We start from the raw sequence: 27120 nt of genomic DNA, 5'->3' as shown, positions 1-27120 counted from the left end.
ATGCTGACTTCCCAGCTGTGGCTGTGGAAACGAGGTCCGAGAGACCATCCCCAAACAACTCCTCACCTTTATAAGGCAAAACTTCCATGTGCCTTTTAGAATCTGCATCACCTGTCCACTGCCGAGTCCATAATCCTCTCCTGGCAGAAATGGACATTGCACTTATTTTAGATGCCAGCCGGCAAATATCCCTCTGTGCATCTCTCATGTATAAGACTGCGTCTTTTATATGCTCTACGGTTAGCAATATAGTGTCCCTGTCTAGGGTATCAATATTTTCTGACAGGGAATCTGACCACGCAGCTGCAGCACTACACATCCATGCTGAAGCAATAGCCGGTCTCAATATAATACCTGAGTGTGTATACACAGACTTCAGGATAGCCTCCTGCTTCCTATCAGCAGGCTCCTTTAGGGCGGCCGTATCCGGAGACGGTAGTGCCACCTTCTTTGACAGGCGTGTGAGCGCTTTATCCACCCTAGGGGATGTTTCCCAACGTGACCTATCCTCTGGCGGGAAAGGGTACGCCATTAGTAACCTTTTAGAAATTACCAGTTTCTTATCGGGGGAAGCCCACGCTTCTTCACACACTTAATTTCATTCCTCAGATGGGGGAAAAACTACTGGTAGTTTTTTCTCCCCAAACATAATACCCTTTTTTGTGGTACCTGGGGTAACATCAGAAATGTGCAACACATTTTTAATTGCCTCAATCATGTAACGTGTGGCCCTATTGGAAGTTACCTTAGTCTCATCGTCGTCGACACTGGATTCAGTATCCGTGTCGACATCTGTGTCTGCCATCTGAGGTAGCGGGCGTTTTAGAGCCCCTGATGGCTTTTGAGACAGTTGGGCAGGCACGAGCTGAGAAGCCGGCTGTCCCACATCTGCTATGTCGTCAAACCTTTTATGTAAGGAGTTGACACTTTCACGTAAGTCCTTCCACAAGTCCATCCACTCAGGTGTCGGCCCCGCAGGGGGTGACATCACATTTATCGGCAACTGCTCCGCCTCCACATAAGCCTCCTCATCAAACATGTCGACACAGCCGTACCGACACACCGCACACACACAGGGAATGCTCTGACTGAGGACAGGACCCCACAAAGCCCTTTGGGGAGACAGAGAGAGAGTATGCCAGCACACACCAGAGCGCTATATAACACAGGGATTAACACTGTAACTGAGTGATTTTCCCAATAGCTGCTTGTATACACAATATTGCGCCTAAATTTAGTGCCCCCCCTCTCTTTTTTACCCTATGTAGTCTGGAAACTGCAGGGGAGAGCCTGGGAGCGATCCTTCCAGCGGAGCTGTGAGGGAAAATGGCGGCAGTGTGCTGAGGGAGATAGCCCCGCCCCTTTTCCGGCGGACTTCTCCCGCTTTTTTGTAGGTATATCTGGCAGGGGATTTTACACATATATAGTCTCTATGACTATATTATGTGTAGTTTTGCCAGCCAAGGTACTTAATATTGCAGCCCAGGGCGCCCCCCCCCAGCGCCCTGCACCCATCAGTGACCGGAGTGTGAGGTGTGCATGGGAAGCAATGGCGCACAGCTGCAGTGCTGTGCGCTACCTTGATGAAGACCGAAGTCTTCTGCCGCCGATTTCCAGTACTGTCTTCTTGCTTCTGGCTCTGTAAGGGGGATGGCGGCGCGGCTCCGGGACCGTACGATCGAGGTCGGGCCCTGTGTTCGATCCCTCTGGAGCTAATGGTGTCCAGTAGCCTAGCAGCCCAAGCTAGCTGCAAGCAGGTAGGTTAGCTTCTCTCCCCTTAGTCCCTCGTAGCAGTGAGTCTGTTGCCAGCAGATCTCACTGAAAATAAAAAATCTAAAATAAACTTTCTTTTTCTAGGAGCTCAGGAGAGCCCCTAGTGTGCATCCAGTTCAGCCGGGCACAAGATTCTAACTGAGGCCTGGAGGAGGGTCATAGGGGGAGGAGCCAGTGCACACCAGGTAGTCCTAAAGCTTTCTTTAGTTGTGCCCAGTCTCCTGCGGAGCCGCTATTCCCCATGGTCCTTACGGAGTCCCAGCATCCACTTAGGACGTCAGAGAAATATAAATATATCCATTGTATAAATCGTTTTTTACATAACTTTAAAAACATCATTAAATAAAAACCAGTCACATGACCGCTATTAAATTTGTTTTAGTTTGGATCTTTAGAAAACCCGGAATGATATTATATAGCTGGCACTCAGGTAGTACAGATAGAAACTCTGGAATATGCTCCATATATTGAGATAGCCGCAGGAGATCAGGGGACATCCCCCCTCTCTTCATATCTCGCGGGGAATAAACAGCTGGTAATTTTAATTGCAGATCGGGCATCCACCAATTAGCAGCCCGTACGTATACAGACAATGACGTGGATGAGGCGCCGCCATCGCCGCGTCACTCACCCGTGTCTACAGGAGCCTGGTGTACGGTGGTTGTTCTGGTGACGCTAATACGTCATTATCCTGCCGCCGGGCGTGGGGGGATGAGACGGCAATGCGTCATCTCCCTGCGTCCAGATGTCTCGGCACAGCGCACGTCAGGCACAGAAGGTTGTCATGGTGCCGCCCAGTATCAGGCGTCACCAGGGCAACCGACGGCTACTGTTCACAGTCATATTCTCATAATAGGGCTCCAGTGGGTCAGTAACGAATTTCGCAACAAAAGCAAGTCACCAAAGGGATACATAATGTTATATATTAAGCACATACATATAATATAAAGAGATACAATATAAAGAAATATAGAAAGGTATGTATATATCTTTAGACACTACTCTCTTCTCATCTAATAGAGATCCAGCGGATCAATCACTGATACTACAACAGCAGATTCCTAAATAAATGAATGATATAAAAAGCAAAACATTGTAAACAATAATAAATAAAGAGGTACATGGAAAGCAGAGATATACATATGTCTTTAAATATTGATCCTTAAGCAGAACAACTATATATATATATATATATATATATATATATATATATATATATATATATATATATATATATATATATATATAGAACTATAGAACCTCTTACAGGGACATCATCGCACAATGGCTTACCCCAATTAGACTCTCCTGGGGATTTGTGATATCAGACAATGCCACCAATATTGTGCGTGCATTACATCTGGGCAAATTCCAGCACGTCCATGTTTTGCACATACAATTAATGTAGTGGTGCAGAAAAAAATGACAGGGGCGTGCAGGAGATGCTGCCGGTGGCCCGAAAAAATTGTGGGCCACTTTCAACATTCAGCCACTGTGTGGCAAAGACTGGAGCACCAGCAAACACTCCTGAACCTGCCCTGTCATCACCTGAAGCAAGAGGTGGTAATGAGGTGGAATTCACCACTCTATTCTTCAGAGGATGGAGGAGCAGCAAAAGGCCATTCAAGCCTATACATCCACCTACGATATAAGCAAAGGAGGGAAAATGCACCTGACTCAAGCGCAGTGGAGAATGATTTCCGTGTTGTGTGTAAGGTTCTCCAACCCTACGAACTTGCCACACATGAAGTAAGTTCAGACACTGCCAGCTTAAGTCAGGTCATTCCCCTCATCAGGCTTTTGCAGAAGCAGCTGGAGAAATTGAAGGAGGAGCTAAGACGGAGCGATTTCACTAAGTATGTGGGACTTGTGGATGGAGCCCTTCATTCGCATTGCCAGGATTCAAGGGTGGTCAATCTGCTGAAATCAGAGCACTACATTTTGGCCACCGTGCTCGATCCTAGGTTTAAAGCCTACGTTGTATCTCTCTTTCCGGCAGATACAAGTCTGCAGAAATTCAAAGACCTGCTGGTGAGAAAATTGTCAATTCAAGCGGAACGTGACCCATGAAACGCTCCTCCTTCACTTTCTCCCGCAACTGGGGCAGCGAGGAAAAGGATAAAATTTCTGAACCCACCCGCTGGCGGTGATGCAGGGCAGTCAGGAGCAAGTGTTGACATCTGGTCCAGACTGAAGGAGCTGCCAACATATGACGCTGTCACCATTGAAAGAATGGTGGAGGATTATATGGGTGACAGCATTCAAGTAGGCATGTCAGACAGTCCATATACTGGCAGGATAAAGAGGCAATTTGAAAGCCCTTGCACAAACTGGCTTTATTTTACCTAAGTTGCCCCCCCCCCCCCCCCCCCCCTCCCCTCCAATGTGTACTCCGAAAGAGTGTTTAGTGCAGCCGGTAACCTTGTCAGCGATTGGCGTAGGTTACTTCCACAAAATGTGGAGAAGATGATATTCATCAAAATTAATTATAAATTCCTCCAGGAAGACATTTACCAGCAATTGCCACCAGAAAGTATATAGGGACCTGTGATGGTGGATTCCAGTGGGAACGAATTAAAACTCTGTGAGGAGGAGGATGTACACACTGCAAGGGGTGAGGAATCAGAGGATGAGGACGACATGTTGCCTCTGTAGAGCCAGTTTGTGTAAGGAGAGATTAATTGCTTCTATTTTGTGAGGGGATTAATTGCTTCTTTTTTGTGGGGGCCCAAACAAACTAATAATTTCAGCCACAGTCGTGTGGCAGACCCTGTTGCTGAAATGATTGGTTTGTTAAAATGTGCATGTCCTGTTTATACAATATAAGGGTGGGTGGGAGGGCCCAAGGACAATTCCATGTTGCACCTCTTATTTTTTTTTCTTTGCATTATGTGCTCTTTGAGGCCATCCTGTCTGCCACTGCTGTGCCACTCCTAGATAGGCCAGGTGTTTGTGCTGCCCACTTGTGTCGCTTAGTTTAGTCATCCAGCGACCTTGGTGCACCTCTTTTTTGCTTTGCATTATGTGCTCTTTGAGGCCTAGTTTTTAAAAATGCCATCCTGTCTGCCATTGCAGTGCCACGCCTAGATGGGCCAGGTGCTTGTGCCGCCCACTTGTGTCGCTTAGCTTAACCATCCAGCGACCTCGGTGCAACCTTTTGGCCTAAAAAATAAGATTTTACTCACCGGTAAATCTATTTCTCGTAGTCCGTAGTGGATGCTGGGAACTCCGTAAGGACCATGGGGAATAGCGGCTCCGCAGGAGACTGGGCACAACTAAAGAAAGCTTTAGGTCACCTGGTGTGCACTGGCTCCTCCCACTATGACCCTCCTCCAAGCCTCAGTAAGGACACTGTGCCCAGACGAGCTGACATAATAAGGAAGGATTTTGAATCCCGGGTAAGACTCATACCAGCCACACCAATCACACCGTATAACTCGTGATACTATACCCAGTTAACAGTATGAATATAACTGAGCCTCTCAACAGATGGCTCAACAATAACCCTTTAGTTAGGCAATAACTATATACAAGTATTGCAGACAATCCGCACTTGGGATGGGCGCCCAGCATCCACTACGGACTACGAGAAATAGATTTACCGGTGAGTAAAATCTTATTTTCTCTGACGTCCTAGTGGATGCTGGGAACTCCGTAAGGACCATGGGGATTATACCAAAGCTCCCAAACGAGCGGGAGAGTGCGGATGACTCTGCAGCACCGAATGAGAGAACTCCAGGTCCTCCTCAGCCAGGGTATAAATTTTGTAGAATTTAGCAAACGTGTTTGCCCCTGACCAAGTTGCAGCTCGGCAAAGTTGGAAAGCCGAGACCCCTCGGGCAGCTGCCCAAGATGAGTCCACCTTCCTTGTGGAATGGGCTTTTACAGATTTTGGCTGCGGTAGTCCAGCCGCAGAATGCGCCAGCTGAATTGTGCTACAAATCCAGCGAGCAATAGTCTGCTTAGAAGCAGGAGCACCCAGTTTGCTGGGTGCATACAGGATAAACAGCGAGTCAGTTCTCCTGACTCTAGTCGTCCTGGAAACATAATTTTCCAAGGCCCTGACTACGTCCAGTAACTTGGAATCCTCCAAGTCCCTAATAGCCGCAGGCACTACAATAGGTTGGTTCAAGTGAAAAGCTGATACCACCTTAGGGAGAAACTGGGGACGAGCCCTCAATTCTGCCCTATCCATATGGAAAATCAGATAAGGACTTTTATATGACAAAGCCGCCAATTCTGATACACGCCTGGCCAAAGCCAAGGCCAATAACATGACCACTTTCCGCGTGAGATATTTTAGATCCACGGTTTTTAGTGGCTCACACCAATGTGATTTTAAGAAAACTCAACACCACGTTGAGAACCCAAAGTGCCACTGGAGGCACAACCGGGGGCTGAATATGCAGCACTCCTTTTACAATGTCTGAACTTCAGGTACTGAAGCTAGTTCTTTCTGGAAGAAAATCGACAGAGCCGAGATCTGTACCTTAATGGAGCCTAATTTTAGGCCCATAGACACTCCTGCTTGTAGAAAATGCAGAAATCGACCTAGTTGAAATTCCTCTGTTGGGGCCTTTTTTGGCCTCACACCAAGCAACATATTTTCGCCATATGCGGTGATAATGTTTTGCAGTTACATCTTTCCTGGCTTGAATCAGCGTAGGAATGACTTCCTCCGGAATGCCCTTTTCCTTTAGGATCCGGCGTTCAACCGCCATGCCGTCAAAACGTAGCCGCGGTAAGTCTTGGAACAGACAGGGCCCCTGCTGCCGCAGGTCCTGTCTGAGCGGCAGAGGCCATGGGTCCTCTGATATAATCTCTTGAAGTTCTGGGTACCAAGCTCTTCTTGGCCAATCCGGAACCACGAGCATCGTTCTTACTCCTCGCCTTACTATTATTCTCAGTACCTTTCGTATGAGAGGCAGAGGGGGGAACACATAAACCGACTGGTACACCCACGGTGTTACCAGAGCGTCCACAGCTATCGCCTGAGGGTCCCTTGACCTGGCGCAATATCTTTTATAGCTTTTTGTTGAGGCGGGACGCCATCATGTCCACCTGTGGCCTTTCCCAATGGTGTACAATCCTTTGGAAGACTTCTGGATGAAATCCCCACTCTCCCGGGTGGAGGTCGTGTCTGCTGAGAAGATCTTCTTCCCAGTCGCCCACTCCGGGAATGAACACTGCTGACAGTGTTAACACATGATTTTCCGCCCATCGGAGAATCCTTGTGGCTTCTGCCATCGCCATCCTGCTTCTTGTGCCGCCCCGTTGGTTTACATGGGCGACTGCCGTGATGTTGTCTGATTGGATCAGTACCGGCTGGTTTTGAAGCAGTGGCCTTGCCTGACTCAGGGCATTGTAAATGGCCCTCAGTTCCAGAATATTTATGTGTAGGGAAGTCTCCTGACTTGACCAAAGTCCCTGGAAGTTTCTTCCCTGTGTGACTGCCCCCCAGCCTCAAAGGCTGGCATCCATGGTCACTAGGACCTAGTCCTGTATGCCGAACCTGCGGCCCTCTTGAAGATGGGCACTCCGCAGCCACCACAGTAGAGATACCCTGGTCCTTGAAGACAGGGTTATCAGCCAATGCATCTGAAGATGTGATCCGGACCACTTGTCCAACAGGTCCCACTGAAAAGTTCCTGCATGGAACCTACCGAATGGGATTGCTTCGTAGGAAGCTACCATTTTTCCCAGGACTCGCGTGCAATGATGCACCGATACCTGTTTTGGCTTCAGGAGGTCTCTGACTAGAGATGACCGCTCCTTGGCTTTCTCCTCCGGGAGAAACATTTATTTCTGTTCTGTGTCCAGAACCATCCCCAGGAACAGTAGACGTGTCGTAGGAACCAGCTGTGACTTTGGACTGTTTAGAATCCAACCGTGCTGTTGTAGCACTTTCCAAAATAGTGCTACCCCGACTAGCAACTGCTCCTCGGACCTTGCCCTTATAAGGAGATTGTCCAAGTACGGGATAATTAAAACTCCCTTTTTTCGAAGGCGTATCATCATTTCGGCCATTACCTTGGTAAACACCCTCGGTGCCATGTACAGTCCAAACGGCAGTGTCTGGACTTGGTAATGGTAATCCTGTACCACAAATCTGAGGTACTCCTGGCGAGGATGGTAAATGGGGACATGCAGGTAAGCATCCTTGATGTCCCAGGATCCCATGTAATCCCCCTCGTCCAGGCTTGCAATAACCGCCCTGAGCGATTCCATCTTGAACTTGAATTTTTTTATGTATGTGTTCAAGGATTTTAAATATAAAATAGGTCACACCGAACCATGCGGTTTCGGTACCCCAAACCGTGTGGAATAGTAACCCCGTCCTTGTTGAAGTAGGGGCACCTTGAGTATTACCTGCTGGGAATACAGCTTATTAATTTCCTCTAGCACAGCCTCCCTGCCTGAGGGAGTTGTCGCAAGGCATTTTTGAGGAAAACGGCGGGGGGAAGACATCTCGAATTCCAGCTTGTACCCCTGAAATACTACTTGAATGAAACAGGGATCCACCTGTGAGCGAGCCCACTGATCGCTGAAATTTTTGAGACGGCCCCCCACCGTACCTGGCTACACCTGTGGAGCCCCCGCGTCATGCTGTGGACTCAGAGGAAGCGAGAGAAGAATTTTGATTCTGGGAACAGGCTGACTGGTGCAGCTTTTTCCCTCTTCCCATGTCTCTGTACAGAAAGGAAGCGCCTTTGTCTATGCGCCTTTTAAAGTCAGCATCACCTGTCCAGTGACAGGTCTCTAATACCCTCCTGACAGAATGGACATTACATTCATTTTGGATGCCAGCCGGCAAAATATCCCTCTGTGCATCCCTCATATATAAGACGACGTCTTTAATATGACAGGGTCACCGACCACGCTGCAGCAGCACGATCTGCAGGTCTCAGTCTAGTACCTGAGTGTGTAAATACAGACTTCAGGATAGCCTCCTGCTTTTTATCAACAGGTACCTTCAAAGTGGCCGTTCCTAAAACGGCAGTGCCACCTTTTTTGACAACCGTGTGAGCGCCTTATCCACCCTAGGGGATATCTCCCAGCGTATCTTATCCTCTGGCGGGAAAGGGTACGCCATCAGTAACTTTTTAGAAATTACCAGTTTCTTATCGGGGGGAACCCACGCTTTTCACACACTTCATTCATTCATCTGATGGGGGAACAAAACACTGCCTGCTTTTTTTCCCCAAACATAAAACCCCTTTTATGTGGTACTTGGGTTAATGTCAGAAATGTGTAACACATTTTTCATTGCCGAGATCATGCAACGGACGTTCCTAGTGGATTGTGTATATGTCTCAACCTTGTCGACACTGGAGTCAGACTCCGTGTCGACATCTGTGTCTGCCATCTGAGTGAGCGGGCGTTTTTGAGCCCCTGATGGCCTTTGAGACGCCTGGGCAGGCGCGGACTGAGAAGCCGGCTGTCCCACAGCTGTTACGTCATCCACCCTTTTATGTAAGGAGTTGACACTGTCGGTTAATACCTTTCACCTAACCATCCACTCTGGTGTCGGCCCCACAGGGGGCGACATCACATTTATCGGCATCTGCTCCGTCACCATATAAGCCTCCTCATTAAACATGTCGACACAGCCGTACCGACACAGCGCACACACACAGGGAATGCTCTGACTGAGGACAGGACCCCACAAAGCCCTTTGGGGAGACAGAGAGAGAGTATGCCAGCACACACCAGAGCGCTATATAATGTGGGGATTAACACTATAACTGAGTGAAATTTCCCCAATAGCTGCTTGTATATATAATATTGCGCCTAAATTTAGTGCCCCCCCTCTCTTTTTAACCCTTTGAGCCTGAAAACTACAGGGGAGAGCCTGGGGAGCTTTCTTCCAGTTGCACTGTGAAGAGAAAATGGCGCCAGTGTGTCTGAGGGAGATAGCTCCGCCCCTTTTTCGCGGACTTTTCTCCCGCTTTTTTCTGGATTCTGGCAGGGGTATTTACCACATATATAGCCTCTGGGGCTATATATTGTGGTATTTTTGCCAGCCAAGGTGTTTTAATTGCTGCTCAGGGCGCCCCCACCAAGCGCCCTGCACCCTCAGTGACCGGAGTGTGAAGTGTGTATGAGGAGCAATGGCGCACAGCTGCAGTGCTGTGCGCTACCTTGGTGAAGACTGATGTCTTCTGCCGCCGATTTTCCGGACCTCTTCTTGCTTCTGGCTCTGTAAGGGGGACGGCGGCGCGGCTCCGGGACCGAACACCAAGGACTGGGCCTGCTGTCGATCCCTCTGGAGCTAATGGTGTCCAGTAGCCTAAGAAGCCCAATCCGGCTGCAAGCAGGCGAGTTCGCTTCTTCTCCCCTTAGTCCCTCGCTGCAGTGAGCCTGTTGCCAGCAGGTCTCACTGAAAATAAAAAACCTAATTCTTTCTAGAAGCTCAGGAGAGCCCCTAGTGTGCATCCAACCTCGGCCGGGCACAAAATCTAACTGAGGCTTGGAGGAGGGTCATAGTGGGAGGAGCCAGTGCACACCAGGTGACCTAAAGCTTTCTTTAGTTGTGCCTAGTCTCCTGCGGAGCCGCTATTCCCCATGGTCCTTACGGAGTTCCCAGCATCCACTAGGACGTCAGAGAAACAATATTGTGAGGTGTTCAGAATAGACTGGAAATGAGTGGAAATTAATGTTATTGAAGTTAATAATACCGTAGGATCAAATTACCCCCAAATTCTGTGATTTTAGCTGTTTTTATGTTTTTTTTTCCAAAAATCATCCAGATCCAAAACCCGAAAGGGTGGTTTTGGCAAAACCGATCCAGATCCAAAACACAAGTGGGGATCTAGATCCAAAAACAAAACACAAAACCCGAAGTGTGTCTGACGCACATCTCTAGTTTAAATACTTACTTGTACTTAAAAGGGTTTTTATTGTGCTTTTTAATATTGCCACTGACTTTTGTTAAGAAACAAAAAAAAAAAATATTTTTGTCTCCTTACATTCTCCTACTACAACATTCAAAATAATTATATATTTAACCTGTAGTGAAATTAGCGTTAATTTTCAGTACCAAATGTACAACATTTCTATATGAACAAGCATTGTCCGTTCACTACCACCAGCTTCCTCAATGACTAGGGGTTCTGTGTAGCACAGATGCCTGTACACTCTTGAATCCCAAACCATGTGGCGTTTTTTTGGCATACATATTTATAACATTATAATACCACTGCAGTGGTGAAATATATATATATATATATATATATATATATATATATATATATTAGTGTAGTGACAAAACACAAATGTTCATGAAAAGTTTTGTGAATATAATACTGTACTTTTTCCGTCTATACACCACTGATTTTTAAAGTGGGACAATATTCTTTTAGTGAAGATTTCAGGTCTGTTCAATAAATATCAATACCGCTGTTTCTCTATATCCTGCTAAATGTACTTGATATAATTTATTAGCATATACTGTATTTAAGTTTTACAATTTTCAATTTAAAAAGCATACTACAACTATTTTGCCTTTTGCTTAGCACATGATCCTGCAAATAAGAAGAAGCAGATTATATCATGGTAAATACCGAGGGATTCTTGTTCTTCGCTTCTGCAAATTTTTGTAGGAATGGTACTAAGTTAGAGGTTGGTTCTGTTGCTTTTTCAGGCTGAAAGAAATAAGAGAAGGTTAAGAAACTCAGAAAGTTAGTAAAAACATTGTGGGAAACTCATCTAGTCATTATTGTCATACAGAACTAATACTCACAGGACTTTTATCAATGAAAATGAGGAGCAAGCGATTCACATTATCCTAGAGAAGTAAAGAAATACAAGTCACTAAGATAAATAAAAATAACTCACATTTTAAATGTAGTAAAGAAAATATAGCACAAGTGACCATGAACTAACATTAATGAAAACATTACAAAGACGAACAATGGCTTTGGACTTATCAGGCCCACATTTTTCAAGCCTTGTGGAGTGATAAATTTGCACGGTGATAAAAATAGGATTTTAATTACCTACCGGTAAATCCTTTTCTTGTAGTCCATAAAGGATAGTTGGGGAATTAATACGATGAGGTATAGACGGGGTCCAAAAAAGCCCATGCACTTTAAATTTCTTCAACTGGGTGTGCTGGCTCCTCCCCTCTATGCCCCCTCCCACAGGCAGTTATAGGTAAATAGTGCCAGAAGGAGAAAGGATATACTTGAGAGAAGGAACATAACGAGTGGTGAGATTCACACACCAACAACATAAAACGACCAGTAACAGCTGGTAACAAAACAGCAACAGCTGAACAGGTAACCATATAAGAGACAACCTGCAGAAAAGTCAACGCACTGAGGCGGGCGCCCAATATCCCTTATGGACTACGAGAAAAGGATTTACCGGTAGGTAATTGAAATCCTATTTTCTCTAGCATCCATAAGGGATATTGGGGAATTAGTACGATGGGGACGTCCCAAAGCTTCCAGAACGGGCAGGAATGTGCGGAGACGTCTGCAGCACTGCCTGCCCAAACTGGGTATCCTCTTTGGTCAGGGTATCAACCTGTAGAACTTTACAAAGGTGTTCTTCCCCGACCAGGTAGCAGCTCGGCATAGTTGCAAAGCCGAAACTCCACGGGCAGCCGCCCAGGAAGACCCCACCGGTCTTGTAGAGTGGGCCTTCAGAGACTGTGGAACAGGTAAGGATGCTGACACATAGGCCTGTTGGATAGTAAGTCTAAGCCAACGAGCAATGGATTGCTTAGAAGCATGGCAACTCTTTTTCGGCGCATCATATAGCAGGAACAAGGAATCCGTCTTTCTGATCCGAGCCGTTCTCTTGACATAGATCTTCAAGGCTCGAACAGCATCCAATGCCTCCGGAGGAGCAGAACTGCCAGAACTTAATGGAACCACAAAAAGTTGATTCAAGTGGAACGCAGAGACGACCTTCAGTAGGAACTGCTGCCTAGTTCCGAGCTCCGCTCTGTCCTCGTTAAAGACCAAGTAGGGGGATTTACACAATAAGGTCCCCAATTCTGAGACACGCCTAGCAGAAGCCAGGCCAATAACATCAACGTCTTCCATGTGAGGAACTTGTCTTCTACCGTCATCAGAGGTTCAAACCAGGAGGACTGTAGAAATTTGAACACTACATTCAAATCCCAGGGTGCCGTGGGCGGCACAAAAGGAATTTGAACGTGAAGTACCTCTTGCAAGAAGGTCTTCTTCTAAAAAAAAAATTGAGAGAGCTTTTTGGAAAGGGCAATAAGCTTTTTGGAAAGGCCCTTGTGAGCTAGGATGTTCCGCTCAACCTCCATGCCATCAAACGAAGTCGCCGTAAATCCAGGTAGACGAATGGTCCTTGCTGAAGAAGATCTCTTCTCAGTGGCAGTGGTCAAGGGTCTTCGACGGACATGCCCAGAAGATCCGCGTACCACGTCCTCCGGGGCAATCAGAATTGCCTTGACTCCTTGATTCCTGATTCGCTTGAGCACCCTTGGGAGCAATGGAATCGGAGGAAACAGGTAGACCAGATCTTCCTCAACAATTTTATGCAAAGATGGATGGATATTCGAGTAGGCCGGAGAACCATTCGGACCATCTCCTGAACTGTTCTTGCTTTGTCCTCTGGGAGGAACACTTTCTGGGCCACAGTATTCATAAACATTCCCAGGAACAGAGTTGGCTCCAGGTGGGACTTCTGTAAATTGAGGATCCACCCATGGTGTGACAGAAGTTGGATAGTGCGGTCTATATAGAGCAATAAAAGCTCCCTGGATCTCGCTTTTATCAAGAAATTGTCCAGATCAGGGACAATATTGAACCCTTGGACCCGGAGTTGGAACATCATCTCCGCCATCACCTTCGTGAACACCCTCAGAACTGTGGACAGGCCGAAGGGTAGCGCCTGGAACTGGTAGTGATCGTTCAGCAGGGCAAACCTGAGGTAAGCCTGGTGAGGTGACCAAATCGGGATATGGAGATAGGCGTCCTTTATATCCTGCAATCACCGCTCGCAGGGATTCCATCTTGAACTTGAAAACCTTTAGGTAAGGGTTCAGGGATTTTAGATTCAAAATGGGCCTTACCGAACTGTCCGGTTTCGGTACCACGAACAGGTTGGAGTAGTAACCCTTTCCCTGTTGTTGCAGTGGCACTGGAACAATGACTTAGGACTGGACCAATTTTAGGATGGCCTGTTGCAGCGTAACACGCGTATCCTCCAAAGCCGGTAAGCTTGATTTGAAAAATCATTGTGGGGGAGCGCCGTCGAACTCCAACCTGTAGCCCTGAGAAATGAGGTCCTTTACCCAGGTATCCTGGCAGGAGCTTTCCCATATGCGGCTGAAGTGACACAGCCGAGCTCCCACTTCGAGATCTCCTCGGGGTGGGTGGGCACTGTCATGCTGAGGCCTTAGTGGAAGCTGAACTGGTGCTCTCCTGAGAACCTGTGATTGCTGGTTTTCTTGTCATAGTTGTGGTGCCTCTAGCCACATTGGAGGCACCTCTGGCCCTAGATCTAAATCTGTTAGACCGAAAGGACTGGGTAGACGGCCCCGGGTAGGAAAGTCTAGCCGGCGAGGCTGCAGAGGGGAGAAATGTGGATTTCCCTGCAGTAACTTTAGAAATCCACGTACCCAATTCCACCCCAAAGAGCCAATCCCCTGGAAAATGTAGAGACTCTACACTGAGCTTGGATTCTGCGTCCGCTATCCACTGACGCAACCACAAAGCTCTGCACGCCGACACGGTCATAGCAGTGGTCCTAGCATTAATATTGCCTAACTCCTTGAGAGAGTCACACAGGATGCGTGCAGTGTCCTGAATGTGTTTTAATAGAGGTCACTGTAGTGACCAGGGAAATATCCCCTGAGAGGCCCTCCTGAATTTGAGTAGCCCACGTATGAATGGCATGAGTCATCCAGCAACCTGCTATGACCAGTCTTTGTGATATACCTGCTGCTGTGTAGACAGACTTCAGTGTAGTCTCTATTTTTCTATCCCCAGGGTCCTTTATGGTAAAGGAGCCCGGAGCTGGCAATATTGCCTTTTTAGATAGGCGAGAGACTGATATGTCAACAGCCGGGGGTTCTTCCCAGATTGTCCTGCCTTCAGGAGCAAATGGGAAAGTGTGCAAAAAACGTTTTGACACTTAATATTTTTTATCTGGATTTTTCCAGGTGAACTTAAACAGGTCATCTAACTGCAGAATCAGGGAAAGTGACAGAGTTTGTTCTGTATTAAGAAAAACGATTGCTGTGCCGCAGCGTCCTCTAGAGGGAGTTTTAACACGTCCCGTATAGCTAGAATGAGGGGTTCAAAACCCTGTGTAGAAGGGGAATCCCCAGTAACAGGATCCAATTCCTCCCCCTCCTCCTGTGTCTCCTCATCAGTGTCTGAGAGTAAAGCACGTAACCCACGCTTCTGTGGTCCTGATCTATAGAGGGGGGAAGCTGTTGAACATCTGCCCTTGCAGCTAGGTCTGCATCATCCTGCTGCCATTGCGGAGTTTTTTTGAGTACTAGCAGTGAGCTGAGATTACATATCTGACATCATGGATTTTATGGCACCTAGCCAGGAAGGCTCTTGACCCACCCCGCCAGCCCCCTCACCGAGTTGTGCGGACTGGCTGCATTGTTCACATGATATGGAACCAGATGTAGAAGGAGAGAATCTGGTGTGACATACACTGCATAATTGGTGTTTTACCATGTTTACAGTAAAGACTTATATACACATACACACAGGCAAGTAATACAATAGCAAGCCTGCCCTTACTATATGTGAGAGGGAGACAGAGTAGGGAACAGCACATCCAAGCTAAACCGCCCCAGTGAGGCTGCAAGCTGTAACACCGGAGTATTAGTCCTTTTCAGGACACAGATTGTGTACAATAGCGTCTCTCCCCCTTTGCTACACCCCTGTACCAGTTTTCCAGCATTATCCTGAGTGTCTGTAGGAGTTGTGTGTGCCTGCTGCTATAGCTGTAAGCAGAGGAAGGCCCCAAAATTGCAGCTGGTCCCGCTCTGAGGAAGCGCCGCCCCCTGTAATGGTGCCGGAGCTTCAGTGATATTTATACTGCCAAAGTCTCCATATAAGTGTAAAACATCACTGCAAGTGTTAGTTTTCACTACCGCTGCCAGTGTGCACAGGGGGGCTATAGTGGGTCCCCCCCAGGTGGGTCCCGTATGCCGCCCCTGCGTATTTGCCGCACCAAGAACCGGGAGATCCCCTAGCAGGGCCCCTGGTTTGTACTCACCACCGTTGTCACCTTCAGGTAATGTTAGGGGTGTGCGGCGTGCTGCGATTGTGACCGCTTAGGCGCAGTGCCCCTCTGTACAACAACCTCTCAGGACGGTGGTCGTGCAGTGGGGAAGTGGCTCTGATGCCTTACAGAGGCCGGTGACCGTCCCCCCCTAACTCCCACGGTGCAGGTATGCTGTTGCCCAAACAGCATACCGAAAATAATAAAGTTTTTAAAAAGGTGGGGGCGTGGCTTGGCACGGCATGGAGTAGGCAGCATAGTGCTGTGGCTCCCATCTAAAAATCCTATCCCTCATCCTGTGTACCCGGTGGAAGGCTGATCTCACTCCTGCTGGTGTCTGAACCACTCGTGCGTGCCCTGAGACCCGCTGCACTGCTGTGTGCTGCCTTGCTGACTAGATCTGGATGCGGCTGTGGGTGAGGTCTGTCTCTGCTCCGGACCTCCAGTCACGTGGGCCCGGGTAAGTGCTTTACCGCCCGCGGCATCCTGTTAGTTCCTGGCTCCAGCGGTGCCCAGGATCCTGCCTGTATCAGTGGTGGCTGCTTAGCGCTGCTGACCCCGCGATCCGACCTCAGTGGAGCCCCGCTGGGTTGATCTTCTGCTCCCGCCGGCGCCATATTGGTCTCCTCATACCCAGAGGTACTGTGTCTATTTCCTCCTTTGGAGAAGGGGAGCACGCTGTGGGCTGCTGCTGGCAGCGTGGAGGCTTAGTTTCTCCCTACTCTAAGCTTACTGTGTCTGCACATGCAATGTGATTTGGGGTGCGGAAGCTATATGGGATTCTCTTGGAATTTGCCAGCACTACATTTATGGCTTTGACTTTCACTGCACCACTGTGATTCTTATAAATACTGGATGTGTCCTGCATGCTTTGATTGCTGCCTGAACGTGTGCACCTTGCTGTTTTCATCTGCTAATTCTCCAGAGTACCTGGTATAATATACACCCTCTACAGTGTATGGCCCTACCATTGTTGGTATTCTTTTTACTATTGAAGGGGCGGTCTTATATCTACATATATTGCGTGCTGCAAGGTTCACCTTACACCCTCTGTGTTATCCTATACTGACCTTCCTGCTGACCCTATAGTTCCTGATGGCACTGATATGGGGAAATCAGGCAATGCAGCTGGAGCTGCAGCATGTTTGGAAAGATTTGCTAGAAATTCTCAACCGCCGGCACCCCCACCTGCCCAAGGTGTAGCCCCCCCCTCTCCTCAGACCGCTTCGAAGGAACCCTTCGCTACTGATGTTATGCAATCTATTCAACAGATCCTGCACACCATCACTACGTCCGAACTGAGGGTGACCGGCAAGATTGGTCAAGTTCAAGCTGATATTTCGCTCATTCGCCATGACATGCAGAAACTTTGCGAACGTGTATGAGGAGTGGGACAACGGGAATCTGATCTTGAGGAGGTAACCACCCCACTTAAAGACAGTGTCGCTGATCTCTCTTCCCAAATGGCTGCTGTCAAAACCAAGCTGTCTGATATGGAGTGCCGTTTACGAAGAAATAATATACGCTTTCTTGCCCTGCCTGAACGGGCTGAGGGTTCACACCCGGAAAAATTTCTGAAGAATTGGCTTTGCAGCATCTTCAAAAAGGAAGATTTCAGTGCGCAATTTGCTGTGGAACGCGCACATCGTCTACTTTCTCAAGCTCCTCCACCAGGCGACCCGGCACGCAACTTCATTGTCCGCATGCTTCACTACAAGGATTGCGACGCTATTCTTCGCCTAGCGCGGGTACATGGTCCGCTGAAGTTCGAAAACCACTCCGTGGCACTTTTTCCTGACTTTGCAATGAACATACAAAAATCCAGATCCCAATTTTTACAGATAAAAAGGAAACTGAGAGATAGACAGATCCAATACTCTATGTTTTTTCCCGCTCGATTAGGTGTGGTGCACGAGGGCTCTACTCACTTCTTTAACTCTCCGAGAGAAGCTGAAGCATGGCTGGAACAGAGACCTCACGCTCCTCGTTGAAAATGGCTGTTATTTATGCTCTTTGCTGTAACCCTTAACCATTTTTTTTAAAGGTTTCTTCTTGTGCATAGGCTTATATGCCTAGATATTCTGTTTGGGGGTTTGTTAATATGCCTTTTTACTAGGGGACATCTCTCTTTACTGGGAGTTCTTTGCTAGGATATAGCGTTTAGGAGTGTTTCGTTCCTAATAGTCCCCCTTTCACTATTTTGGAGTTTTTAGTTTAAGTAACAAGTGTTTATAGTTGGGTTATAGGTATATCTAGGTTCCCAATGGATATACAGGGTGGGGGGAGGATGGGTTTCTGTTGTTTTTCTGTCTATTTTAATTCATTTTATGATATGGTTATGCACTGTTTCTAATTTGCTTCTGAAGTGTACTCGTAATGTTTTACTGGGAGAAATTTGGTACTAACATTTGCTGACTATTCGACTCTTTTTTAGCGTGCAGCTCCTGGTCTCCGGCTCATATTTTATGATGTGTCTTTCCCTGTTGCTGCGTCTCCTCCTCTGCTCCCTTCTCTTTCTCTCCTGTTTCTATTTTTTAGTCTCTCCCAATGTCAGTGACACCTGAGGGGCTCCACCTACTCGGCTGCAATGTAAGACGTCTCAACAACAAAATAAAGAGAGCGCTGGTCTTATCGCAAGTTAAAAAAAATATATAAAGCGGATATTGTTTGTTTTTCAGAGACTCATCTTACTGGCAGCAAGATGTTAGCCTTGAAAAAACCATTGGTAAGATGGTCATTCCATTCTACCTTCTCGCAAAATGCCAGAGTCTCTGTGCTAATTAAAAAATCTGTAATTTTCCATTTGGAACATTAGCCAAATAGATCAGTATGGCCGCTTTGTTTTCCTTAGAGCTTTTGTTAACTCTACCCTTCTGAATATTCTCGCAGTATATGTCCCCCCCCCTTATAATAACGAAGTTCTGAGGCAGGCTGTATCGTTTATTGCATTGTCACCCTCCACTCCCACAATTTGTATTGGGGACTATAATAACGTAATGGATTTAATTTTAGATAGATGGAGAGAAAATTCCCATGCTGATCTCTCTTTTTCTTCCCCAACCTCTTTCTCTAAATTAGTGTCACAGCTTGGACTAGTTGATGTTTGGAGAGTTAGGTTCCCCCTGGACTGCCAATACTCTTGTTACTCAGCCACTTTCAATACATTTTCTCGTATTGATTTGGCTCTTTTATCCCCAGATCTGGTCCCTAAAGTGGTTCAGGTTAGCTACTTACCCAGAGGGATCTCTGATCACTCGCCTGTTTTGTTAGTAATTGATAAAATGGCCCCTCAGGGTGTTAAATTCTAGAAACGTAACCCTTTTTGGCTACCGTTAATGGGAGATGGGTCTGATATGCTTGGTGACTGGCTAGATTTCCAGGACCATAATGCTTTTTATAATAGCCCCACTGTTAAACATGACACATTTAAAGCTTATATTTGTGGTACCCTTATAAAAAAAGTGGTGGCTATTAAACAGTCCAGTAGAGGGGAGGAGGATCATCTTGAACGAACCTTCTGTCAATTAGAGGCTGAATTTATTATGCTTCGATCCCCCTCTGTGCATGACCGTTGGGAGGTGTCGAGAAAGGACTGAGCACAGTTTTTATTAGATAAGTCCAAGCGCCGGTTGTTATTCTCCAGACACACTCTGTACTCACAAGCAACGGTGGGGGCAGCTATCTTGCCTCTCTCTCCAAGGAGGAGAGGGGCAATATATCTGTCCAACAGATATAGGATTCTCGGGGAGATTCGAAATACTCATGCTCTGATATTAATGAAGATTTTTTTTTGCCTATTATTCTTCATTGTACACTTTCACAGTGTCCTATACAGTAGATCAATTGAGTGATTACCTCTCCCACATACATTTGCCGCAATTGTCTGAAGAATCAATTGATTTTTTGGACTCCCCTTTTACGGTTAAGGAACTGGATGCTGCCAACAACAAAACCCCCGGGTGTGACGGAATACCCGTCGAACTATACAAACAGTTTAATTTTACTAACAGTTTAGGGAATTTTATGCCCCATACTAAATTGAGTTATTTAATGCTCTTTTGGAATATGGTGCTCTGCCCCCCTCAATGTCTGGGGCCATTATAATTATAATTTTTAAGCCGGGTAAAGACCCCACCTCCCCAGACTCTTAGCGCCCTATCTCCTTACTCTCCACGGACATTAAGATTTTAGCCAAAGTTCTAGCCGTCCGTTTGAATACTGTAATCACATCTATTGTCCACAGTGACCAGACGGGTTTTATGCCGGGGAAGTCTATGGTACAGAACCTCCGCAGGCTCTTTTGTCATTTACAGAGGGATGACGAGCCCGAGTCTGGGGCAGTGGATGCTGCCATGACCTTTGACTCGGTAGGGTGGGTATATCTATGGAAAGTGCTTAATAAATTTGCATTCGTCCTAAATTTATTCGGTGGGTCCAGTTGCTATATTCTTCCCCGGCTGCTCGTATCTCAGTCAATGGTCATGTGTCGAGACCCTTTTCATTGGAAAGGGGTACGACGCAGGGTTGCCCGCTTTCTCCGGCTTTGTTTGCCCTTGCCACTGAACCTCTAGCAAGCTGCTTACGCATGTCTTCCGACATTGAGGTTATTAAAGTTGGGGACTATATAGATGTCATTGCGCTTTATGCAGACGACATGCTTTTATTCCTCAGAGATTCTGAGAACTCATTTTTCTCTATGCTCCAGATCATTCATCTCTTCGGAACCTTCTCTGGCCTACAAATAGACTTGAACAAGTCCAGTATCTATACTTTATCTGGTATGCTCCCCGATGAGCCGAACCCTCGCTGTCCGCTGCAATGGACTCTGCGATTTAAATATTTGGGAATTTGGATTTCTCCCGGCCCTCAAGACTATGTTGCACTAAATGTGGAACCTGTAACAAATGACTTTAAAAAGAAAACTCATTCGTGGAAGAAACTCCCACTTACTGTTATGGGCCGTATTAAATTTAATAAAAATGTCTATTCAGCCCAGGTATCTATACTTACTGCAACATTCATCTGTATATATACAACTAAAAAAATATTTTCCACCATTGACAGTGTTATATGTTCTTTTATTTGGGGTGGTAACCCATGTGGTTTAACGCTCCATATAAAGAATTATTTCCTTTGTCTCCAGATAATTTATGGTTGAGGGTGGGAATAACGACTGTGAATCAGTTGTATGATAATGGTAACTAAGTCCTTTGAGCAGTTACGACATGACTATGAGGTCGCTAATTCTGCCTTTTTTTCTGCTACTTTCAATTACGCCATGCATCGCAAGCGCAGTTTAGTAAAGCGCCCCTATTTATCTCAAAGTCTCCAGTCAAAAAACTGCTTCTTAATTTGGGCTCCAAGGGGCACATCTCTACAGTATATGCTGCAATAAATGAGCGTGTCAATTTACATTTGTTTGACCCTTTAAAACTTAAATGGGAACATGATCTCAGTGTACTTTCTAATGAGCTATGGACACAAGTGTTAGGTTTCATTAGGTATACTACCCTATGCGTCAGATACCAGCAGGTGTATTTCTATATCATGCATAGAGTATATCGTAATCCAGTAATGCTTCTCAGAGCACACCTTCGTTCTGACACATACTGTCCAAAATGTGGTGTGGAAGGGTCCGATTTCTGGCACCTCTTGTGGTCATGCTCAAAGGTACTGCCCTTTTGGGTCGCAGTTTGGGGAGATATTACTCTTGCAGAACCATCCCTACCTATGTTAGACCCTAAACTGTGTCTATTCGGGCTAGATATTGAAGAGACGCACTACCTGGTCTTATACAGATATGTTTTATGTTTAACCACTATGGCGAAGGTATTAAAAGACAGGAAATGGCTTTCACCTGAAACACCCAATATCTCTCACTGGAGAGCTTTAGTGAATGATGTCTCTGGGCAAGAGAGATTCATGTTTAGATCTAGAAGTGCGCTGTCTAAATACTGTGATAAATGGAACAGATGGCATACGTAGATTTTTGGGACGGGATTGACGGGGTAAGGGGAGAGCTGCATGATATTTGATAATTTAGCCCAGGGATTTGACATGTGGTTTCATAGGTTAGGCACCTTTTCTTTCCTGTGATTTTGTCTGCACTCTGATGTGTCTTCCTACTTTTTTTTATAATTGATGCTCTACAGACACCTATTACTATAATGAAGCTTTGATTCTGTTGGTATATATGATGTGTTGTACACTTAAATGACCAATTCTATTTTTATGTTAACAGTGTTATCTTTTTAATTTCTTATTGTGCTAGATGTTCTGTATTAGACTGTTTTTTTTCCCCTTTGTTTATAGGTTTGTCTGTTTATTAAAAATCTTCAATAAAAGAATACAAAATGAAAAAAAAAAAAGTTTTAAAAGAAACTGAAGAAATCTCTCTGGAGCTGCAGAGTGTGCATCCTCTCCTAAGGGCATTTTTTTCTAAACTGCCTGTGGGAGGGGCATAGAGGGGAGGAGCCAGCACACCCAGATGAAGAAATTGAAAGTGAACCGGCTCCTTTGGACTGCGTCTATACCCCATCGTACTAATTCCCCAATATCCCTTATGGATGCTAGAGAAAATAAGATTTTACTCACCGGTAAATCTATTTCTCGTAGTCCGTAGAGGATGCTGGGACTCCGTAAGGACCATGGGGAATAGCGGCTCCGCAGGAGACTGGGCACAACTAAAGAAAGCTTTAGGACTACCTAGTGTGCACTGGCTCCTCCCACTATGACCCTCCTCCAGACCTCAGTAAGGATACTGTGCCCGGAAGAGCTGACACAATAAGGAAGGATTTTGAATCCCGGGTAAGACTCATACCAGCCACACCAATCACACCGTATAACTCGTGATACTAAACCCAGTTAACAGTATGAAATATAACTGAGCCTCTCAACAGATGGCTCAACAATAACCCTTTAGTTAGGCAATAACTATATACAAGTATTGCAGACAATCCGCACTTGGGATGGGCGCCCAGCATCCACTACGGACTACGAGAAATAGATTTACCGGTGAGTAAAATCTTATTTTCTCTGACGTCCTAAGTGGATGCTGGGACTCCGTAAGGACCATGGGGATTATACCAAAGCTCCCAAACGGGCGGGAGAGTGCGGATGACTCTGCAGCACCGAATGAGCAAACTCTAGGTCCTCCTCAGCCAGGGTATCAAACTTGTAGACTCTTGCAAAAGTGTTTGAACCCGACCAAGTAACAGCTCGGCAAATTTGTAAAGCCGAGACCCCTCGGGCAGCCGCCCAAGAAGAGCCCACTTTCCTCGTGGAATGGGCTTTTACAGATTTAGGGTGCGGCAGTCCAGCCGCAGAATGTGCAAGTTGAATCGTGCTACAGATCCAGCGAGCAATAGTCTGCTTAGAAGCAGGAGCACCCAGCTTGTTGGGTGCATACAGGATAAATAGCGAGTCAGTTTTCCTGACTCCAGCCGTCCTGGAAACAATAAGATTTTACTTACCGATAAATCTATTTCTCGTAGTCCGTAGTGGATGCTGGGACTCCGTAAGGACCATGGGGAATAGCGGCTCCGCAGGAGACCGGGCACAAGAATAAAAGCTTTAGGATCAGGTGATGTGCACTGGCTCCTCCCCCTATGACCCTCCTCCAAGCCTCAGTTAGGATACTGTGCCCGGACGAGCGTACATAATAAGGAAGGATATTGAATCCCGGGTAAGACTCATACCAGCCACACCAATCACACCGTACAACTTGTGATCTGAACCCAGTTAACAGTATGATAAAACGAAAAGGAGCCTCTGAAAAGATGGCTCACAACAATAATAACCCGAATTTTTGTAACAATAACTATATACAAGTATTGCAGACAATCCGCACTTGGGATGGGCGCCCAGCATCCACTACGGACTACGAGAAATAGATTTATCGGTAAGTAAAATCTTATTTTCTCTGACGTCCTAGTGGATGCTGGGACTCCGTAAGGACCATGGGGATTATACCAAAGCTCCCAAACGGGCGGGAGAGTGCGGATGACTCTGCAGCACCGAATGAGAGAACTCCAGGTTCTCCTCAGCCAGGGTATCAAATTTGTAGAATTTCGCAAACGTGTTTGCCCCTGACCAAGTAGCTGCTCGGCAAAGTTGTAAAGCCGAGACCCCTCGGGCAGCCGCCCAAGATGAGCCCACTTTCCTTGTGGAATGGGCTTTTACCGATTTTGGCTGTGGCAGGCCTGCCACAGAATGTGCAAGCTGAATTGTACTACAAATCCAACGAGCAATCGTCTGCTTAGAAGCAGGAGCACCCAGCTTGTTGGGTGCATACAGGATAAACAGCGAGTCAGATTTTCTGACTCCAGCCGTCCTGGAAACATATATTTTCAGGGCCCTGACAACGTCAAGCAACTTGGAGTCCTCCAAGTCCCTAGTAGCCGCAGGTACCACAATAGGTTGGTTCATGTGAAATGCAGAAACCACCTTAGGTAGAAATTGAGGACGAGTCCTCAATTCTGCCCTGTCAGAATGAAAAATTAAGTAAGGACTTTTATATGATAAAGCCGCCAATTCTGACACACGCCTGGCTGAAGCCAGGGCTAACAGCATCGTCACCTTCCATGTGAGATATTTGAAGTCCACAGTGGTGAGTGGTTCAAACCAATGTGACTTTAGAAAACTCAACACAACATTGAGATCCCAAGGTGCCACTGGAGGCACAAAAGGAGGCTGTATATGCAGTACCCCTTTTACAAATGTCTGAACTTCAGGCATTGAAGCCAGTTCTTTCTGGAAGAAAATCGACAGGGCCGAAATTTGAACCTTAATGGACCCTAATTTTAGGCCCATAGATAGTCCTGTTTGCAGGAAATGGAGGAAACGACCCAGTTGAAATTCCTCTGTAGGGGCCTTCTTGGCCTCACACCACGCAACATATTTTCGCCAAATGCGGTGATAATGTTTTGCGGTTACGTCCTTCCTGGCCTTGACCAGGGTAGGGATGACTTCATCTGGAATGCCTTTTTCCCTCAGGATCCGGCGTTCAACCGCCATGCCGTCAAACGCAGCCGCGGTAAGTCTTGGAACAGACCAGGCCCCTGCTGGAGCAGGTCCTTTCTCAGAGGTAGAGGCCACGGTTCGTCCGTGAGCATCTCTTGAAGTTCCGGGTACCAAGTCCTTCTTGGCCAATCCGGAACCACGAGTATAGTTCTTACTCCTCTCCTTCTTATGATTCTCAGTACCTTTGGTATGAGAGGCAGAGGAGGGAACACATACACTGACTGGTACACCCACGGCGTTACCAGGGCGTCCACCGCTATTGCCTGAGGGTCCCTTGACCTGGCGCAATATCTGTCTAGTTTTTTGTTTAGACGGGACGCCATCATGTCCACCATTGGTTCTTCCCAACGGTTTACTATCAGGTGGAAGACTTCTGGGTGAAGTCCCCACTCTCCCGGGTGGAGGTCGTGTCTGCTGAGGAAGTCTGCTTCCCAGTTGTCCACTCCCGGAATGAACACTGCTGACAGTGCTATCACATGATTTTCCGCCCAGCGAAGAATCCTTGCAGCTTCTGCCATTGCCCTCCTGCTTCTCGTGCCGCCCTGTCTGTTTACGTGGGCGACTGACGTGATGTTGTCCGATTGAATCAATACCGCCTGACCCTGAAGCAGGGGTTTCGCTTGACTTAGGGAATTGTAAATGGCCCTTAGTTCCAGAATGTTTATATGAAGAGATGCTTCCATGCTTGACCACAAGCCCTGGAAATTTCTTCCCTGTGTGACTGCTCCCCAGCCTCTCAGGCTTGCATCCGTGGTCACCAGGATCCAATCCTGAATGCCAAATCTGCGGCCCTCTAGTAGATGAGCACTCTGCAGCCACCACAGAAGAGACACCCTTGTCCTTGGCGACAGGGTTATCCGCTGATGCATCTGAAGATGCGATCCGGACCATTTGTCCAGTAGATCCCACTGAAAAGTTCTTGCATGGAATCTTCCGAATGGAATCGCTTCGTAAGAAGCCACCATTTTTCCCAGGACCCTCGTGCACTGATGCACTGACACCTGGCCTGGTTTTAGGAGGTTCCTGACTAGCTCGGATAACTCCCTGGCCTTCTCCTCCGGGAGAAACACCTTTTTCTGGACTGTGTCCAGAATCATTCCTAGGAACAGTAGACGTGTCGTTGGAATCAGCTGCGATTTTGGAATATTTAGGATCCACCCGTGCTGACGTAACACTACCTGAGATAGTGCTACTCCGACTTCTAACTGTTCCCTGGACCTTGCCCTTATCAGGAGATCGTCCAAGTAAGGGATAATTAAGATGCCTTTTCTTCGAAGAAGAATCATCATTTCGGCCATTACCTTGGTAAAGACCCGAGGTGCCGTGGACAACCCAAACGGCAGCGTCTGAAACTGATAATGACAGTCTTGTACTACAAACCTGAGGTACCCTTGGTGAGACGGGTAGATTGGGACGTGGAGATAAGCATCCTTGATGTCCAGAGACACCATATAGTCCCCTTCTTCCAGGTTTGCTATCACCGCTCTGAGTGATTCCATCTTGAATTTGAACCTCTTTATGTAAGTGTTCAAGGATTTCAGATTTAAAATTGGTCTCACCGAGCCGTCCGGCTTCGGTACCACAAACAGCGTGGAATAATACTCCTTTCCCTGTTGTAGGAGGGGTACCTTGATTATCACCTGCTGGGAATACAGCTTGTGAATGGCTTCCAAAACTGCCTCCCTGTCGGAGGGAGACTTTGGTAGAGCAGACTTCAGGAACCGGCGAGGGGGAAACGCCTCGAATTCCAGTTTGTACCCCTGCGATACTACCTGTAGAATCCAGGGGTCCACTTGCGAGTGAGCCCACTGCTCGTTGAAATTCTTGAGACGGGCCCCCACCATGTCTGAGTCTGCTTGTAAAGCCCCAGCGTCATGCTGAAGACTTGGCAGAAGCAGGGGAGGGCTTCTGCTCCTGGGAAGCGGCTGCATGGTGCAGTCTTTTTCCCCTTCCTCTGCCCCGGGGCAGGAAGGAATGGCCTTTAGCTCGCTTGTACTTATGGGAACGAAAGGACTGAGTTTGAAAAGACGGTGTCTTTTTCTGCTGATGTGAAGTGACCTGGGGTAAAAAGGTGGATTTTCCAGCCGTTGC

General features: G+C 46.9%; 1 protein-coding gene across 4 annotated transcripts in view; it reads right to left on the bottom strand.

Annotated features, from left to right (window-relative positions):
• The window catches only part of SNX14 (sorting nexin 14), a 328243-nt gene that overhangs the window by 175373 nt on the left and 125750 nt on the right, over positions 1 to 27120 (bottom strand). For all 4 annotated transcript variants that reach the window (XM_063916961.1, XM_063916962.1, XM_063916965.1 and 1 more), the window contains exons 10-11: positions 11516 to 11560; positions 11337 to 11417 (exon numbers count right to left, since the gene is read on the bottom strand). In XM_063916961.1, coding sequence (XP_063773031.1) covers positions 11337 to 11417; positions 11516 to 11560 — 126 coding nt within the window. The remainder of the gene's footprint in view (positions 1 to 11336; positions 11418 to 11515; positions 11561 to 27120) is intronic.

Source organism: Pseudophryne corroboree, chromosome 4 (assembly GCF_028390025.1).
Source record: "Pseudophryne corroboree isolate aPseCor3 chromosome 4, aPseCor3.hap2, whole genome shotgun sequence".
Taxonomy (NCBI): domain Eukaryota; kingdom Metazoa; phylum Chordata; class Amphibia; order Anura; family Myobatrachidae; genus Pseudophryne; species Pseudophryne corroboree.
The sequence above is the reverse complement of the archived record's forward strand: the minus strand, read 5'-3'. Positions and strand labels throughout refer to the sequence as shown.